This window comes from Schistocerca nitens, chromosome 2 (assembly GCF_023898315.1).
Source record: "Schistocerca nitens isolate TAMUIC-IGC-003100 chromosome 2, iqSchNite1.1, whole genome shotgun sequence".
In the NCBI taxonomy this organism is placed as follows: Eukaryota; Metazoa; Arthropoda; class Insecta; order Orthoptera; family Acrididae; genus Schistocerca; species Schistocerca nitens.
Genome location: NC_064615.1, coordinates 824,009,323 through 824,027,452, shown reverse-complemented (window position 1 = coordinate 824,027,452; position 18,130 = coordinate 824,009,323). Strand labels below are relative to the sequence as shown.

General features: G+C 40.2%; 1 protein-coding gene across 1 annotated transcript in view; it reads right to left on the bottom strand.

Annotated features, from left to right (window-relative positions):
* LOC126237082 (transmembrane protein KIAA1109 homolog) overlaps positions 1 to 18,130 on the bottom strand; it is a 567,281-nt gene that overhangs the window by 489,336 nt on the left and 59,815 nt on the right. Inside the window, exons 6-7 of the mRNA XM_049946881.1 lie at positions 12,173 to 12,319; positions 7,111 to 7,234 (exon numbers count right to left, since the gene is read on the bottom strand). Of these exons, the coding sequence (XP_049802838.1) occupies positions 7,111 to 7,234; positions 12,173 to 12,319 (271 nt within the window). The remainder of the gene's footprint in view (positions 1 to 7,110; positions 7,235 to 12,172; positions 12,320 to 18,130) is intronic.

Genomic DNA, 18,130 nt, shown 5'->3' with positions numbered 1-18,130 from the left:
TGTTATGACCACATGGAACGAAAAATCCTGAAGAACAAAATGGTTCAAATGGCTCTGAGCACTATGCGACTTAACTTCTGAGGTCATCAGTCGCCTAGAACTTAGAACTAATTAAACCTAACTAACCTAAGGACATCACACACATCCATGCCCTAGGCAGGATTCGAACCTGCGACCGTAGCGGTCGTTCGGCTCCAGACTGCAGCGCCTAGAACCGCACGGCCACTCCGACCGGCTCTCGAAGAACATTTAAACTTTATCCATCCTAATGTAAAATTCATGATAGAACTTTGAAAATAGTGTGACATGCCTTGCTTCAATATGTTAATTAAGAGAAAGCAGGCAGATCCTTGGGACACAGTGAACATGAAAAATCCACACACACTAATCTCTATTTTCATGCCTTGAGACATTACCATCCATCAAAAGAAATTCAGTGCTAAATACTCTGGTCAACAAATTTCAAACCCTATCAAACAAGAAGAGCCTCACCAAAGAATTACACCTACAAGTAGTGTTCCAAAGGAATAACTAATCATCATCATTTGGTTAACTGACTCGTGGCAGGTTTAGACTTCATAGCCCTCCACACTTCTCTTTCCTCTGCTTTCCCTTTTCATTCTTTGGTACCTTCCTTTTGGTCTACATATGTCATCCAGCATCTGATATCTTCTTCTGCCCTTCCCTCCCTTTCCCAGAATAACACCTTCAACTGAGTCTTCTAGAAGACAATCTCATCTCAAATTATGCCCCATCCAGGTTAACTTCCGGTTCTTCACTGTCAGAAACCTCCCCCGATCTTCTCCAACTCTTCTCAGTACCTCCTCATTCCTTATTATCAGTCCAGCTGATCTTCTCCATTCTGCTTCACACCCACATTTCGCAAGCTTCAATTATCCTCTCATCTTACTTGCTTAATGTGCATGTCTCTGCTCTGTACAAGGTCGTTCTCCATACTACATATTTCACTAGTCGCTTTCTTAATTATATGTTTGAACTATTCGAAGAGAATCTTTTCTGCTTTTCAAATACCTGTTTCACCAGCACCATTCTGACTGATGTCCCATTCACAATGTGTATCTTAGCTAATCCAAATTCCTTAATACTTGAATGCTCCCATCTGTTCTATGGTTTCAGATCCTAAATTCTCTCTCCTTTCCTTTAAGCCTATAATTATGCCTTCCATTTTCTTACTGTATGCTGTAAAGGCTTCATTCAGGTCATTTAGCATTTGAATCACTGCTCTTCATTTTCTGCAAGGATCACGCAAATCTTAAGCATTCAATTTTCCATCCACCTACCCTGACACCTCTTCCCATTCAAGTAACTTATCATTATTTCCTCCAAGTAAATGTTTAATAGGATTGGAGAGAGACAAGAGCCATATCTGAGCTCTTCCAAAGTTTCATTTCCTAGTCATACCCTTGCCTTTTCATTAAAGGACAGATTTGCAATAATCTTCTCTCCTTCCACTTTACTCCCTTTCTCTTCAAGATGTCCATCAGCTTAACCTACTGCAATTTGTCACTTTCTCTCAAAGATATCCATCAGCTTATCCATCTTCTTTTGAAGATATACATCAGTTTACCATACTGCAATTTGTCAACTGTCTTTTTGAGGTCTATGAATGCCACAAATACTTCCTTACTCTGTTCTACCTATCTCTCACCAATAGTGCTTGGAGGTCCAATGGCACCTTGTGCCCCTTTTCTCCTTCTGAAACAATATTGTTCCTTTCCAAGTGTTTCTCCTAGAATTCTATATAGCCTTTTATTCACAGCCCTATGGAGAACTTTAGCTGCCTGTAATATTAGGCTTTGGTCCAGTGTACTTCAAACATTTTAGATTGTCAAATTGAGCAGGTGGTGAAGTAGAATTCAAGAACATCTGAAAAATAGGTTGATACTGTGACAGAGAAAGAGAAGTTATGAATCACTTATCTACCTTGTGCTGGCCTAATATCTAGAAAGATCGGTGGACTCCTACAGGAATATGGCATCTGGTGTATTTCACAATGGTCAACAAAGATAAAAAGTTTCTTTGTAATGCTAAAGATGATCTGGGTCTCCAAAAGCCAGGTGTGTACTGCATTCCGTGCTAATGTGGCATGTTTTATGTGTGGCAGACTATAAACACAGTTGAGAAGAGCTGCAAGGCACTTCAGTGACACATCTGACTAAAATAACCAAGCAAATCAGCTGTCACTGAGCATCGCCTCAGATATTACCATGAAATGAAATACAACGAAGCCAGTATAGTGCTGCAAACAAGTTTCTGGGACAGTATAATTAGGGAGTTTAGCAAAATAAAGATGTCGGAAAATCTAATAAACCAGTACAGAGATTTCTATCCAAACAACACTTGGGGTCCAGTACTCAATTCATTAAGATCTTGGCAGCCATCACATTTACCACAGCTGGAAAACATAGAGACAATGTGCAGTTCAGGGGCTCTGAAAAGCAGAAGAACATCGAAGAGCGGAATGGGCATGACAAGTCGAACTCACAATATACATAATGGCAAGAGACCAACAACAGTTCCCAGTCTGGTTGGAGTTCAGACAATGAGTACACACAACTGCACCTAACTTGCAGCACCTAAAGAAGATGGCTGGTTTGGTGGAAATAACAACTCGGATATAATGACTGGTCATTGAGATATTGGGCGTAAAATGGAAATAACAACTCGGCTGTATACCCAGAAGCCCACCATTTTTCAAATACCCCTGTTTGGTCTGGTAACATGTGGAAGCTATATGATATCACAAAGGAGAAGTTCTGTTTCAACACATGCAACTCCAGCATTAGTCTCAAGAGATAGTATGAGAGACGATTAGTTGGCTAACTGTACTGATTGTAAATTCAATTTTTAATGTACAGTGTCAAGAATGGTTTTTCCTTTCACTCTTTAAGTGATGAGTGTGCATAAAGAAATAAAGAAGATAAAGTACAAAATATGATCCTAAGTAGTGAAGCATTTAGTGAAATAGGGATTTCACTGTAGAGACCTGATGAATGCCAGATGTGTTGAGCAATATTTGCACAATACTGTGAACAAGATTTTGGGTCTTCATTTTTGTGCCCTATGATTAAAACCTCCATGCATATCTTGGCATTTTTTTCTCAAGAGTTTTTCAAAATAAAACACAGAAACTAATACTTGCCCGTCATTTTACTGAGCACAATGTGTAGTTTCCAAATGAAATTAACATTTTTAAGTATTTGTACCTAAATGACACTCTACATGAATTTCCATCTAACTTTTACATGCTTCCTCTGAAAATTCTAATCTCCCCCCCCCCCTTTTTTTTAAAAGTATTCATTTCAACAGTTGAAGTTGGTATCACCTACAAATGAAAAAGAACCCAAATCTTGACAGTTCACATTATACTGCACGTTTTCTAGAGACTCCTACAATTAAATACAAAATTCTGTGGCATTTTTCCCTGGAACTTGCAGAAATACATACAACTAAAAGGGCCAATTTCCCATCAGCTCTGAGATCATACAGAGTGAATCAGTAAATCAACTGAAGGAAGGCACCTTAGGAAAGCAGCCTTATCCCTTCTGAAGGTACTATCATGATAACCCTTCAACGATAGAGAATTGAAAACTGTTTTTATTGCTCAAAATCCAGAGTCTTCACAATCGTGACAGTTCACACAGATTCATTATCCAGGCCATTTGGAACCCTAATCCAATAATAGAGTTTTAATAACTGTGGAGATGGAAACTGAGGCCCCACCAACAGATGTGTGACTCTCATTATTCATCTGGCCATAACATCACTAGTCTCCTTTCCCTTGGATAAAGAGTTCTCGGTTAGCTTGCCATGTCAAATTCAAACATGCCCTCACTCTCCCAATGCCGATCAAATTACTGCAAATGATACATGAGCAGACATCACCTAAAATCCCAAGCATTTGATGAATGGATCCATCACCACCTTCTTTGCAGCAATTAACATACTTTTATTTCTTTATTAAATTTTCCTAGCATTTCGTTGGTGGGACAGTTTTTCTTCTGTTTTATTCCACCTTATTTTATTTTTATCACTTGGCCTCCGTTTTCTCTTGGTATTTTAGATTTCACCTTTGACTTAAGAATGTCTCAAACTCAGCATTAGTACTCAAGGATTTGAATCTCAGTTGTCAAGCCACGTAAAAGGTTGCATTAACATTCAGAAAAACATTCAAACACAGATCACAGCAAAAATTAACTGGAAAACAAAAATTGTATACTGTGTGAGAAAATTATTGAAACAACTCTCTAAGGTAACACAAAAGAAACATTCAAAAATGGACTACCCTAGTTTCTGAGTATTCTGCATTTGAGAAATCTTTCATGCAGGAGGATCGTACAAAGATACCGCCGTTTGAGTCTCATACAGATTCCCATAAGGAGGACATAGTGATAGACATCCCTGGGGTTGTGAAGCAGCTGAATGGGTTGAAAATAAATAAATCGCCAGGTCCTGATGGGTTTCCAATTCGGTTTTAAGAGAGTACTCTACTGCATTGGCTCATTACTTAGTTTGCATTTATCGCGAATCTCTATCCCAATGTAAAATCCCGAGCGACTGGAAAAAAGCGCAGGTGACGCCTGTATATAAGAAGGGTAGAAGGACGGGTCCTCAAAATTACAGACCAATATCGTTAACATCGGTTTGTTGCAGGATTCTCAAACATATTCTCAGTTCGAATATAATTAATTTCCTTGAGACAGAGAAGTTGCTGTCCATGCATCAGCACGGCTTTAGAAAGCATCGCTTCTGCGAAATGCAACTCACCCATTTTTCACATGATATCTTGCGAACCATGGATGAAGGGTATCAGATGGATGCCATATTCCTAGACTTCTGGAAAGCATTTGACTCGGTGCCCCACTGCAGACTCCTAACTGAGGTACGAGCATATGGGATTGGTTCCCAAATATGAGAGTGGCTCGAAGACTTCTTAAGTAATAGAACCCAGTACGTTGTCCTCGATGGTGAGTGTTCATCGGAGGTGAGGGTATCATCTGGAGTGCCCCAGGGAAGTGTGGTAGGTCCGCTGTTGTTTTCTATCTACATAAATGATCTTTTGGATAGGGTGGATAGCAATGTGCGGCTGTTTGCTGATGATGCTGTGGTGTACGGGAAGGTGTCGTCGTTGAGTGACTGTAGGAGGATACAAGATAACTTGGACAGGATCTGTGATTGGTGTAAAGAATGGCAGCTAACTCCAAATATAGATAAATGTAGATTAATGCAGATGAATAGGAAAAAGAATCCCGTAATGTTTGAATACTCCATTAGTAGTGTAGCACTTGACACAGTCACGTCGATTAAATATTTGGGTGTAACATTGCAGAGCGATATGAAGTGGGACAAGCATGTAATGGCAGTTGTTGGGAAGGCGGATAGTCGTCTTCAGTTCATTGGTAGAATTTTGGGAAGATGTGGATCATCAGTAAAGGAGACCGCTTATAAAACACTAATACGACCTATTCTTGAGTACTGCTCAAGCGTTTGGAATCCCTATCACGTCGGATTGAGGGAGGACATAGAAGCAATTCAGAGGCGGGCTGCTAGATTTGTTACTGGTAGGTTTGATCATCACGCGAATGTTACGGAAATGCTTCAGGAACTCAGGTGGGAGTCTCTAGAGGAAAGGAGGCGTTCTTTTCGTGAATTGCTACTGAGGAAATTTAGAGAACCAGCATCTGAGGCTGACTGCAGTACAATTTTACAGCCGTCAACTTATATTTCGCGGGAAGACCACAAGGATAAGATACGAGAGATTAGGGCTCGTACAGAGGCATATAGGCAGTCATCTTTCCCTCGTTCTGTTTGTGAGTGGAACAGGGAGAGAAGATGCTAGTTGTGATACGAGGTACCCTCCGCCACACACCGTATGGTGGATTGCGGAGTATGCATGTAGATGTAGATGTAGAAGCTAGTTTTTAAGATATTTTGCTATGGTTAAATAGTCACTGCGTACAGTATTATTATAAATATGTCAAATGCTAGATTTGACAGAGTGAGGGAAGGAAACCATAGAAAACATCGGTCAGTGTGGTTGTTAAACAGTCCAGCACTAATTGATGAAAAACAACACTCTGACAGCGAGACTTTTCCAGCATCCAGCATGTGCTTTACAAGTTGTAAAGCACATGCTGGATGCTGGAAAAGTCTCGCTGTCACAGTGTAAATTAATATGGTTTGTGTGGATGTGTGTGTAGTGATATAACAACTGGACATCAAAATGGAGGCAGACAGATGGACACTAACCGAAAAAAGCTGCCTATACTGTCGCAAGCCAGCACCCAGCATTATGCTAGCAATAATGATGTAACTTCCTGAAACCATCTGAAGATGAACCTGAAAAGGTTCGAAAACCGGTTCATGGAATAAAATATAATTATTCAAAAAAGTGACTGGTTGCAGTTTTGTATAACTTATTTACAATTTTGTTTTCTCTGATGAAGCAACTATCAGCACAGGTGGGAAGATTAATGAGCACAAAATTCACATCTGGGGTTCGAAACACGCTCCCAGCTTTCCATAACATGTCAGAGACAGTGAAAAGCTAAATGTGTCCTGCATGCTAATGAAAGACAGCATAACTAAACCATTTTTATTCACTGAGCAGTAACAGTAAGTGTTTTTCTGAGCAATTTGCTGTCCCTCAGCTGATCCCTTCAGCCAAACGTGATTTTCCAACAGGACAGTGCACAAGACCATGACTTCCTGGACAGAATACTTCCACACTGATGGATTGAACATGATGGAGCAACCAGTGGCCACTCCGATCTCCAGACATACTACCTCTGGACTTCTCCCTCTGAGGTTACGTGAAAGACACTGTGTATGTCTCCCCTGTATGTGACCTTGGCAGAACTGTGGATGCAATAGCCTCTAACATGCCAGACATACTTGTGCACACATGGTTCTCTTTCCTCCTGCCTTTTTAACTGCATTTGTAAATCAGGGAGGTTTCTTGTAGTATCTCAGAAAGAGAAACTGATTAAATTACTGGAATAACTATTGTCACGAGGTAACTGAATAAATATTATATCTTTAAATTATATGATTCATTAAACTTGAAATGATAAAAATTTATTTGCATACCTGCTTCATCCATGTAAAAATACAGCTCAATATTGTTGGAGGATAATACCACAAATCCTTCCCCCATGTAACGTGGAGGATCATCTACCATTCCTGTATATTTTGGACTTGGTGCCAATATAACCTAAAACAGATGACACAGCAGTAAAAACAACACTGCCTGACTAACATTCAGTAATTTATGTATCTACTAAGTTATTCTCAGTGACCAGTTGATATAGATTAAAGTGTGGCACACTAGGTTATGAGACAGGATGGTGAGCCAGCCCAGATTGAATCTGCACAGCAACTTAACAACCATTTGTTTGTACACCAACACACCTGTGTGTAGCTTTTGTGCTGTTTTCCATATTCAACTAGGCAAATGCTTGGCTAGTCCCCTATCTCTGCCCAGGAAAATAAGATAATCAAACAGTTCATTCAATAACTGGCCTCTGGGCTACTGATTACATGTAACTTATTATCAATAAAGATACACGCAAAGCTGATACGATTATTAAGGGATTATGGTAATGACGGCAATGTGAGTTCTATCAAAATATTACAAAGTGTTGTATTCTAAAGATCACCACTATCATCATATTTTACCCAACTTCTCAAGCATGGCACACAAGTACTCATAATCCTCACCCATAATTATAAATTTAATGGTCTAGAATTTCTATATACAAATCATTCTACATAATTTCTTTTCTTCAAAAAGTGTAAGAGCTGTACTCTTGCTAAGAAAGCTTTCACAAAGAGAGAGAAGCATACAAATAACTTAAAAGCAGGAGACTAAAAATGCATTGTACAATTATTCCAGTTGCTGATACATACATAACCTACAGTGTATAATGTCAGAGGTTCCATGAGAATGCTTGCAGATGATGCTCCTGTACTGAAGAGAGAAGCAACACCATAACATTGCAGTGAAACATACAAAGACTTGCAGAGAATCAAAACTAGGTGAGCCATGCGGGGTAGCCGTGTGGTCTGAGTTGCTTTGTCATGGTCCGCGCAGCTTCCCCTGTCAGGGGTTCAAGTCCTCCCTCGGGCATGGGTGTGTGTGTGTTGTCCTTAGCATAAGTTAGTTTAAGTTATATTAAGTAGGTACCGATGACCTCAGCAATTTTGTCCCATAGGCTGTTAACACAAAAAGTATTAGCAGATGATCCTCAACATAAACAGATGCACACAAATGGGCCAAAACACCTTTTACTGTTTGGTAAATGACTGTGAATCAATAACTCAAAACCATCACAATGTTAAATATCTAATTAAGTAGGCATCTGGAAAAATTTAAGTGGAATGTCTCAATAAAATTAGTAGGAAAGGCATATGCCTGCCAAGGATTCAGTAGAAGTATTCCAAGGAAATTAAATTTACCTATGATTGCATTAGCTTACAAAATCCATCTATGATCAAATTTTGAGTTTTGACAATCAACCCGGAAAGGAGGGAGCACAGATCCAATGTGCATAATAAAGCACTTGTAACTACAGAAAGAGGGATGCAATTGATTTAATCTTACATGAAAAGTTAGCCCCAAAGTTTGTTTTGAAGAGTAAAGATTATATCTGAATAACAGCGTATAAACAATAGTCAATATTACAGGGTACATGCCATTTTTAAAAAAATTATTTTTTTTTAATTTTCTCTGCATGTCAGTGTCAGTGCTACGTCACCTGACCAACATCCTGATAGAAGAAATACTTTAACATCTCACTGCCCAGCAGCAAACTTTTGCGGATCAACAGCAGGCTCTCACCACCACACTAAAATCAAGTGATGTCTGTGTGTTCAATGGCATATTACTCTCCCATCAGTGCAACAGTCGCCCTTTCCAGCATACGATGAATCGGATAAAGATTGGGACTCCAATGAGACATGGTTACATCAACATTTCCAGGTTTTTTACGTGGACAATGCAAACCTGTGTAGGGCTTGCTTTCTTTCCTGCCTTTTGTCATGCATTTATCAGTTGTTGCGCCAGCTAGCACCTTTGCAAGAACTAGCCAGCTTATCATTTGATGAAACGTGCAAGCTTCTCTCGAATTTTACTGTGACAGGGTGCATGTCATTGTGACATAGGTAGAATTTTACCATTACCAGAAATGCCCAAACCAATCTTACAAAGCTGGGCTGGGGAATTAGAAGTGTTGAGCTGTTGTAAATCTCTCACTAGTACCCATCACAAATCCTCACAAGGTGAACAATATTATTCATCTGGCCCCAGATAGGAAAGTCTGTGAAAAAGCACTTCAATGTGATCCAACACTTACGGATGTGCTCAATACAGCACTGTCCTTTGAAGTGTCATGGGCTGCAGGCGTTCAGATTGCCACACGGAAGGAGGTGCCAGATGTTGCTCAGTCAACTACTGTTAGGCACACTACAAGTGTTCAGGATGACGGGAAAGTCATTGCAGCAGTACAGCCACAGCAGCAACAAGCCGCACCACAGCAGCGGCCATGTGCTCCCCTTCCATCTTGCTTGTACAGTTTGGTCCAACACGAGCAAGCTGTGTGCCCTAAGCATTGGACAGTTTGCAACAAATGTCAAAAGAAAGGCCACATTGCATCGGTCTATAGCTCCTCTTCAAATGTGCCAGACACAGAAGTACCAATGGGCACAAATTGTATCTCTACAATGATTGCTTCCCCAAACAAATAGTTTATTGACTTGCGTGTGTTTAATAACTGCTAAAAATGCAGGTGGACACTGGAGCTATGGTGACTTTAGTAAATGCACAAACATACATGGATTTGGGCTACCCTCCCCTCACACAGGTTTCGTGGAAGTTGGTTAGCTACAATAAACAGCAGATTCCAATCCTAGGTTCAATTCTCCGCTCCTGTCTCTTACAAATCTGTTATCTGCCCTCTCACTTCCCTTGTTGTGCATCATTCCCATACAGCAGACCTCTTTGGGTAGATGTGTTTAACACTTTCAGTTTCTCCATTGCTGTTCAGGTAAATTTAGTGTCAGATCAAGTTCCGCATCAGCAACTGGAGTCCCTCTGCTCTGTTTTCCCCTGGGCTAGGTTTTGCTACTGATTTACAGGCCTACATTGGCCTTGTTCCTTGTTCCCCCCCCCCCTCCCCCTCCCCCTCCCCCTCCCCCCAGGTGCGACAGGTGCCTGTCACATTGCATGATTCTGCCAAGGCTGAATTAGGCCATTTGACATTGCTGATTGTCATTTGGCCTATTTCTTCCAGTGAATGGGCTACACCACTGGTCATGGTTCAGAAACCGAAGGGTAACCTTTTCCTCTGCAGCAACTTCAATGTCACAATTAACGCACAGTCTGTGACAGATACTTACCCTTTGCCTCACCCTGATGAGTCGCTCACAAAATTGTAAGGCAGTGACTACTTTTCCAAGATTGATTTGTCGGATGCGTACCTACAGTTCCCCTTGACTGAGGCCACAGGACACCTTCTCATTGTTTATGCACCTTTTGGCCTCTACCAATATCAACATTTGCCTTCTGGTGCCACTAGTGCACCTGCAATTTTTCAGTGTTTTTTAGAATAGCTGACAGCCTTTGTATTCAGCTCCATCGATTAACTTGATAATATCATTGTTTCAAGTTCTTCCACCAATGACCACCTTAAAAGTCTCCGGTAGTAGTATTCTGGTTCTTCCATTGAAGACCATCTTCGCAAACTCCGATTGTTGTTTTATATTTTGCAGTCTGTGGGTACAATCCTGTCACATCTAAATTTTTTCAGCCATCAATTCGTTACCTAGTTTTAGAGATTTCTCGCAAAGGGGTCAAGCCGTTGTGTCGCAATGCTGACGCAATTGCAGCTTTGCCATGGCCAACCTTCATTAAGGAACTGCAAGCATTTCTAGGTAAAGTTGCGTACCACCACAAGTTTTTACCCAATGCATCCACTGGTGCTTGGCACGGTGTCGACACACAAATACGCAGATAGGTCTGAACAACCCTCACTTATGCTTCTAAGACTTCAATTCCCACTCAACAGCGGTATGCCCAGATTGAAAAGGATGCTTTAGGGATTGTGTTCGCCCTCAAGAAATTTCACATCATCTTGTATGATTGTAAGTTCCACTTAATCACAGATCACAAATGGTTGTTGGCTCTTATTAGCCCTGCGGCTTATGTGCTGGACAAGGCAGCACACTGTTTGCAGTGGCGGGCGCTCCTCCTCTCCTGTTATCATTATCAGATCCATTACTGGCGGACTGCACTACACGCCAACACTGATGCCTTGCCTCACCTTCTGACTGGATTGATCCGGCATTCGATCAGGATGAGTTGCTTTGTTTCTACCTAGATATTGAGAACAAGAATGTGGTCAATGATTTTCCCATCACTAGTGTCACGATAAAATCGGCAATCGCCGTAAATCCTGTACTTAGTCAGATCCTGTCTTTTGCGCAGCATGGTTGGCCTGAAAAACCCCAAGGCCATGCCTCGGATCCCTTGTGTAAGTAATCCTCCCTCCAGCACCACCCTTCTGTGTTTGCAGGGGTTCTTTTGTTAGCTATGGAGGACGCTGCTCCCCAGGTGGTGATTCCCGCTTCCTTGCACCATAATGTACTGTGGCTTCTGCACGTTGGTCACTGTGGGGCCTCTTGTACCAAATCTTTCACCAGCTGGCCTGTGTATTGGCCGGGCATACATTGGGACATTACACAGCTTATCATCACTTGTACTCACCGTATTCAGCAACATGCAGCCCTCCAGGCTGAAAGAAACTCTGAAAGGGACCAGATTTCGGAATAGGAAGATATTATGCACAATTCGAAGAGCAGCTGCACACTATACCAAAAGAGGCTTTCCAGGATGCTCCCAAGAGTGGCAGCAGTGTCAGGAGAGGTTAACAGAAACTGAATGGGATTAATTTGATGGTGACTATTATCAAATAATTGTACCTGAATAAAGACTGATTTTATAAATAACAATCAGACACTTTTTGAACATCCCTTGTGTTTCAGTAAATGACTATCACTTTCTTTATGGAGTGTCATACAGAAAACTCTACAAATACAGACAAAAATGAAATCAGGTTCATTTATTATTTTAAATATGTAATAAACTTGTCAGTACCTTGAAATTTTCTCCTTTACATTTGATGAAATGCATAAAATGATCCAAACGGGATGCTGCTGGCTTTGTAGAATAAACGAAGTGTGCTTCTTCAACATTAATAGACAATGTAGTAGGTACAAGTCGGTTACCAAAAACAACTCTTCCCTGTTAAACAAACATGTCAGTTAATTTATTATTTATATACTATTGCCATTATTATAGAAAAAAGCAAACACTTCACTCAATCTGACCAAATGAGCTAGAGTTAAATTATAACCTACAGCATTCATTCAGAAGCCAATACTAATACTGGGATAACTCATGAGGAGGTCTCCAGGAGTAGAGTCGTTTGTGAGTAACAGACTAAAAAAAATTATGTGGTACTCTAGAGCAGAGGTTCTCAAACTTTTTGAGCTTCAGGCACATTTAAAAGGCCGCAAATAATTGTGCACACACTATATACACTTTTCTGAGGAATATTTTACAACAGTCAATACAGGGAATAAATACTGTGATAAAATAACAATTAAGTCATTTTATTTTAAATTTCACATAAAGACTACAGAAAATACAACTTATATTAATACAAAACATACATTATCACAATGTGAACAAATAATTTTTGTATAAAAAAATGTGAGATACTTGCACTCTGAAAAGCTGGTCGGCATTATCTAGTTTATTGTTGTCGTAAAAATGTAAAAATGATATTTGTCTGAATCGGTTGTGGGACATCATTTTGTGAAATATTGGTGTGTCTATCAAAGGATTCATTCAGCAATAATAATTGATCCTTGCTTTTTTTAAAAAAAAATTCCCATAAGGTTAGTAAGCCCAAACCATTTTCTAAGTTCCAAGTCCCGTAACATCAACAAATTTGGAATTTTTTTCATCCAGTTTCCTTCTATTGCAATCTTGACTGTAGTACTTGTTGGTTTCGTTGCTAATATATTCAAATAGATTGTTCCCAATATATAATTCTTGACGCTCTGTGTATCTTTGGGAAATATCTTTGGACCCGGAGATCCTTCAAATTTATTATTGGTCCTTGGTAAATCAAAGTCTGACCACTGTGCACTGTCTTCTTCGTCTGATTCACCTGGCTCAGTTGGCAACTGTAGTGTTCACTGAATTCTTCTTGGACGTATTTCACTACCTTCCAACGATTCTGCTTCACTTTCATTTCTTTGATATCCAACATCTTCTTCCCAATAGGCCAAATTGTCCGGAACGTCGGACGTCTGCACATTCATCGTAAATTACCGTATCGTCTCTTTCGTCTGCCATGATTAAAGGGCACAAATACTTATAAAAACAATAAACTTGTTGATGTGTGTAACTTATTGTTACATAAATAAAAAACACCAACAGAATGTAAACGATACTAAAGTGCTGTCGCTGGCCACTGCGCGATATTATGCTCACAATGCCACTGTGGTGTCGCCGGCCACTGTGGGATACTGTATACATGACACCACTGTGATGTCGCTGTCCATTGACCGCTATTTTACGCATGATACAACTGTAGTGTCACCGGACGGCATAGTGTTAATTCAGAGACTTCGTAGGAAGCAATCAGAACTTTATTAGAAACAGACATTACACTTCTAAAAGAATTTGCTGCCCTTGTTGGCTCTTCAGACAATCTCTTGAAATAACTTACAGGTTTATCTAGCAAATGTGAATGCATCGTTTTAAAATGTTTGCTCAGTTTACTACGAAGCAGAGATTCATTTGCTATTTTATACCCACCTACTAAGCACAGTGGGAAAGGATAATCTTCACTCCCAGTCCAAGTGAAACCATAGCTTAAGTAGCTTTCATTGTACTTACGAATAGGCCGCTGTTTTGCTTTTCTACTTGGACGGCATGCTTGCTTTTCAGAAATATATCCATTTTATTCGATTGTATTTAGCATATAAGATTCACTTCTAGCACTTTGAAAATAAGCAGTACGCTGTACTCAAAACACGAGCCCCACGTACATTAACAACACCTCACTTACATATGATGTGAAAGCTCTGCGATAACATCAAACGAACAACAATGGAAACGTGTTTTACTTCTGGGCCTGGATTATTGTGCGTCCATGGATTAACAGTGCAGCCAACGATAATTTTCATGTTCCGTTAACCTTGCTGCAAGCTTCTGTCATGAATCCGCTGCATCACTAAACTGCAGTGGAAATGACGCTCAGAAGTAGCAAAGCTTCATGAACAATGACAATGGTGGTCACATGCGCTACTCATCTGAAGCAAAGAACATGAAATGAAATTCTTTTAGTCATGGACAGCTCAAGGTCAAACAATACGCAGCTCTCATAGGAAATTTCCTCTCCCAGCTTCTCTTTTCAATAATATTTTACTGACAACAGAAAGATATTCATTGTTGTTGTTGTTGTTGTTGTGGTCTTCAGTCCTGAGACTGGTTTGATGCAGCTCTCCATGCTACTCTATCCTGTGCAAGATTCTTCATCTCCCAGTACCTACTGCAACCTACATCCTTCTGAATCTGCTTAGTGTATTGATCTCTTGGTCTCCCTCTACGATTTTTACCCTCCATGCTGCCCTCCAATGCTAAATTTGTGATCCCTTGATGCCTCAAAACATGTCCTACCAACCGATCCCTTCTTCTAGTCAAGTTGTGCCACAAAATTCTCTTCTCCCCAATCCTATTCAATACCTCCTCATTAGTTATGTGATCTACCCACCTAATCTTCAGCATTCTTCTGTAGCACCACATTTCGAAAGCTTCTATTCTCTTCTTGTCCAAACTATTTATCGTCCATGTTTCACTTCCATACATGGCTACACTCCATACAAATACTTTCAGAAACGACTTCCTGACACTTAAATCTATACTCGATGTTAACAAATTTCTCTTCTTCTGAAACGATTTCCTTGTCATTGCCAGTCTACATTTTATATCCTCTCTACTTCGACCATCATCAGTTATTTTGCTCCCCAAATAGCAAAACTCATTTACTACTTTAAGTGTCTCATTTCCTAATCTAATCCCCTCAGCATCACCCGATTTAATTTGACTACATTCCATTATCCTCGTTTTGCTTTTGCTGATGTTCATCTTATATCCTCCTTTCAGGACACTGTCCATTCCGTTCAACTGCTCTTCCAAGTCCTTTGCTGTCTCTGACAGAATTACAATGTCATCGGCGAACCTCAAAGTTTTTACTTCTTCTCCATGAATTTTAATACCTACTCCGAATTTTTCTTTTGTTTCCTTTACTGCTTGCTCAATATACTGATTGAATAACATCGGGGAGAGGCTACAACCCTGTCTCACTCCCTTCCCAACCACTGCTTCCCTTTCATGTCCCTCAACTCTTATAACTGCCATCTGGTTTATGTACAATATTCATTTGGAATAAAATATTATTAAACGTGACTGTTTGCAGATGTTATTTATAATTTTTTGATACAATGTCATGGTATCTAAATAGGTCATAATGGCCAATAATAATAATACGCAAATCAATTCCTATGTGCTGTTGCAGTGCCACTCGGAGTGAAATAGGATTGCAATCACTGGGAACGACACGAAACCTTCGTAATTCTATGGCCAAGTTCTGATCACATGCATAGTGCACAAGGCTCAATTTCAGTATAGCTACCATCATAAAAGAAAAACGTCCATAGGCAAATCAACTGCGAAACAAAAGCACGACAAGATCAGACAATATCCGCAAGAGTTTCCGTTGGAAAAATTCAACTGTCGTCAAATATTTTTTCACCGTTTTCTCCTGATTCTGAACATATGGATCTGATCAGAAATCCATTAATGCTTGACAACACTGTGAATTAACTTTATGTTCATTTACAAACTTTAAGAGCAACATAAGTGTCGTACCGTTTGGTTACAGATAGAAGGCACGGAAAGAGGAGTGTGAAAATAATTTGCACGGCGCCTACAGGGCGAAGGCTGGTGAGAGAGGCGATGGTTAGAAAAATTTCATGACCAGTGCTAGTCATCCACAAATGCCTGTGTGCCTGGTACCGACTAGCAACTGTTGTTGTTGTTGTTGTTGTGGTCTTCAGTCCTGAGACTGGTTTGATGCAGCTCTCCATGCTACTCTATCCTGTGCCAAGCTTCATCATCTCACAGTACCTACTGCAGACTACATCCTTCTGAATCTGTTTAGTGTATTCATTCTTGGTCTCCCTCTATGATTTTTACCCTCCACGCTGCCCTTCAGTACTAAACCGGTGATCCCTTGATGCCTCAGAACATGTCCTACCAAAAGATCCCCTCTTCTAGTCAAGTTGTGCCACAAACTCCTCTTCTCCTCAATTCTATTCAATACCTCCTTATTAGTTATGTGATCTACCCATCTAATCTTCAGCATTCTTCTGTAGCACCACATTTCGAAAGCTTCTATTCTCTTCTTGTCTAAACTATTTATCGTCCATGTTTCACTTCCATACATGGCTACACTCAATACAAATACTTTCAGAAACGACTTCCAGACACTTAAATCAATACTTGCTGTTAACAAATTTCTCTTCTTCAGAAACGCTTTCCTTGCCATTGCCAGTCTACATTTTGTATCCTCTCTACTTCAACCATCATCAGTTATTTTGCTCCCCAAATAGCAAAACTACTTTACTACTTTAAGTGTGTCATTTCCTAAACTAATTCCCTCAGCATCACCCGACTTAATTCGACTACATTCCATTATCCTCGTTTTGCTTTTGTTGATGTTCATCTTATATCCTCCTTTCAAGACACTGTCCATTCCCTTCAACGGCTCTTCCAAGTCCTTTGCTGTCTCTGACAGAATTACAATGTCATCGGCGAACCTCAAGGTTTTTATTTCTTCTCCATGAATTTTAATACCTACTCTGAACTTTTCTTTTGTTTCCTTCACTGCTTGCTCAATATACAGATTGAATAACATCGGGGAGAGGCTACAACCCTGTCTCTCTCCCTTCCCAATCACTGCTTCCCTTTCATGTCCCTCGACTCTTATAACTGCCATCTGCTTTCTGTACAAATTGTAAATAGCCTTTTGCTCCCTGTATTTTACCCCTGCCACCTTCAGAATTTGAAAAAGAGTATTCCAGTCAACATTGTCAAAAGCTTTCTCTAAGTCTACAAATGCTAGAAACGTAGGTTTGCCTTTCCTTAATCTTTCTTCTAAGATAAGTCGTAGGGTCAGTATTGCCTCACGTGTTCCAACATTTCTATGGAATCCAAACTGATCTTCCCCAAGGTCGGCTTCTACCAGTTTTTCCATTCGTCTGTAAAGAATTCACATTAGTATTTTGCAGCTGTGACTTATTAGACTGATAGTTCGGTAATTTTCACATCTGTCAACATCTGCTTTCTTTGGGATTGGAATTATTATATTCTTCTTGAAGTCTGAGGGAACTTCTCCTGTCTCATACATCTTGCTCACCAGATTGTACAGTTTCGTCAGGACTGGCTCCCCCAAGGCTGCCAGTAGTTCTAATGGAATGTTGTCTACTCCCGGGGCCTTGTTTTGACTTAGGTCTTTCAGTGCTCTGTCAAACTCTTCACGCAGTATCATATCTCCCACTTCATCTTCATCTACCTCCTCTTCCATTTCCATAATATTGTCCTCAAGAACATCGCCCCTGTATAGACCCTCTATATACTCCTTCCCCCTTTCTGCTTTCCCTTCTTTGCTTAGAACTGGGTTTCCATCTGAGCTCTTGATATTCATGCAAGTGGTTCTCTTGTCTCCAAAGGTCTCTCTAATTTTCCTGTAGGCAGTATCTATCTTACCCCTCGTGAGATAAGCCTCTACATCCTTACATTTGTCCTCTAGCCATCCCTGCTTAGCCATTTTGCACTTCCTGTCGATCTCATTTTTGAGACGTTTGTATTCCTTTTTGCCTGCTTCATTTACTGCATTTTTATACTTTCTCCTTTCATCAATTAAATTCAATATTTCTTCTGTTACCCAAGGATTTCTACTAGCCCTCGTCTTTTTAC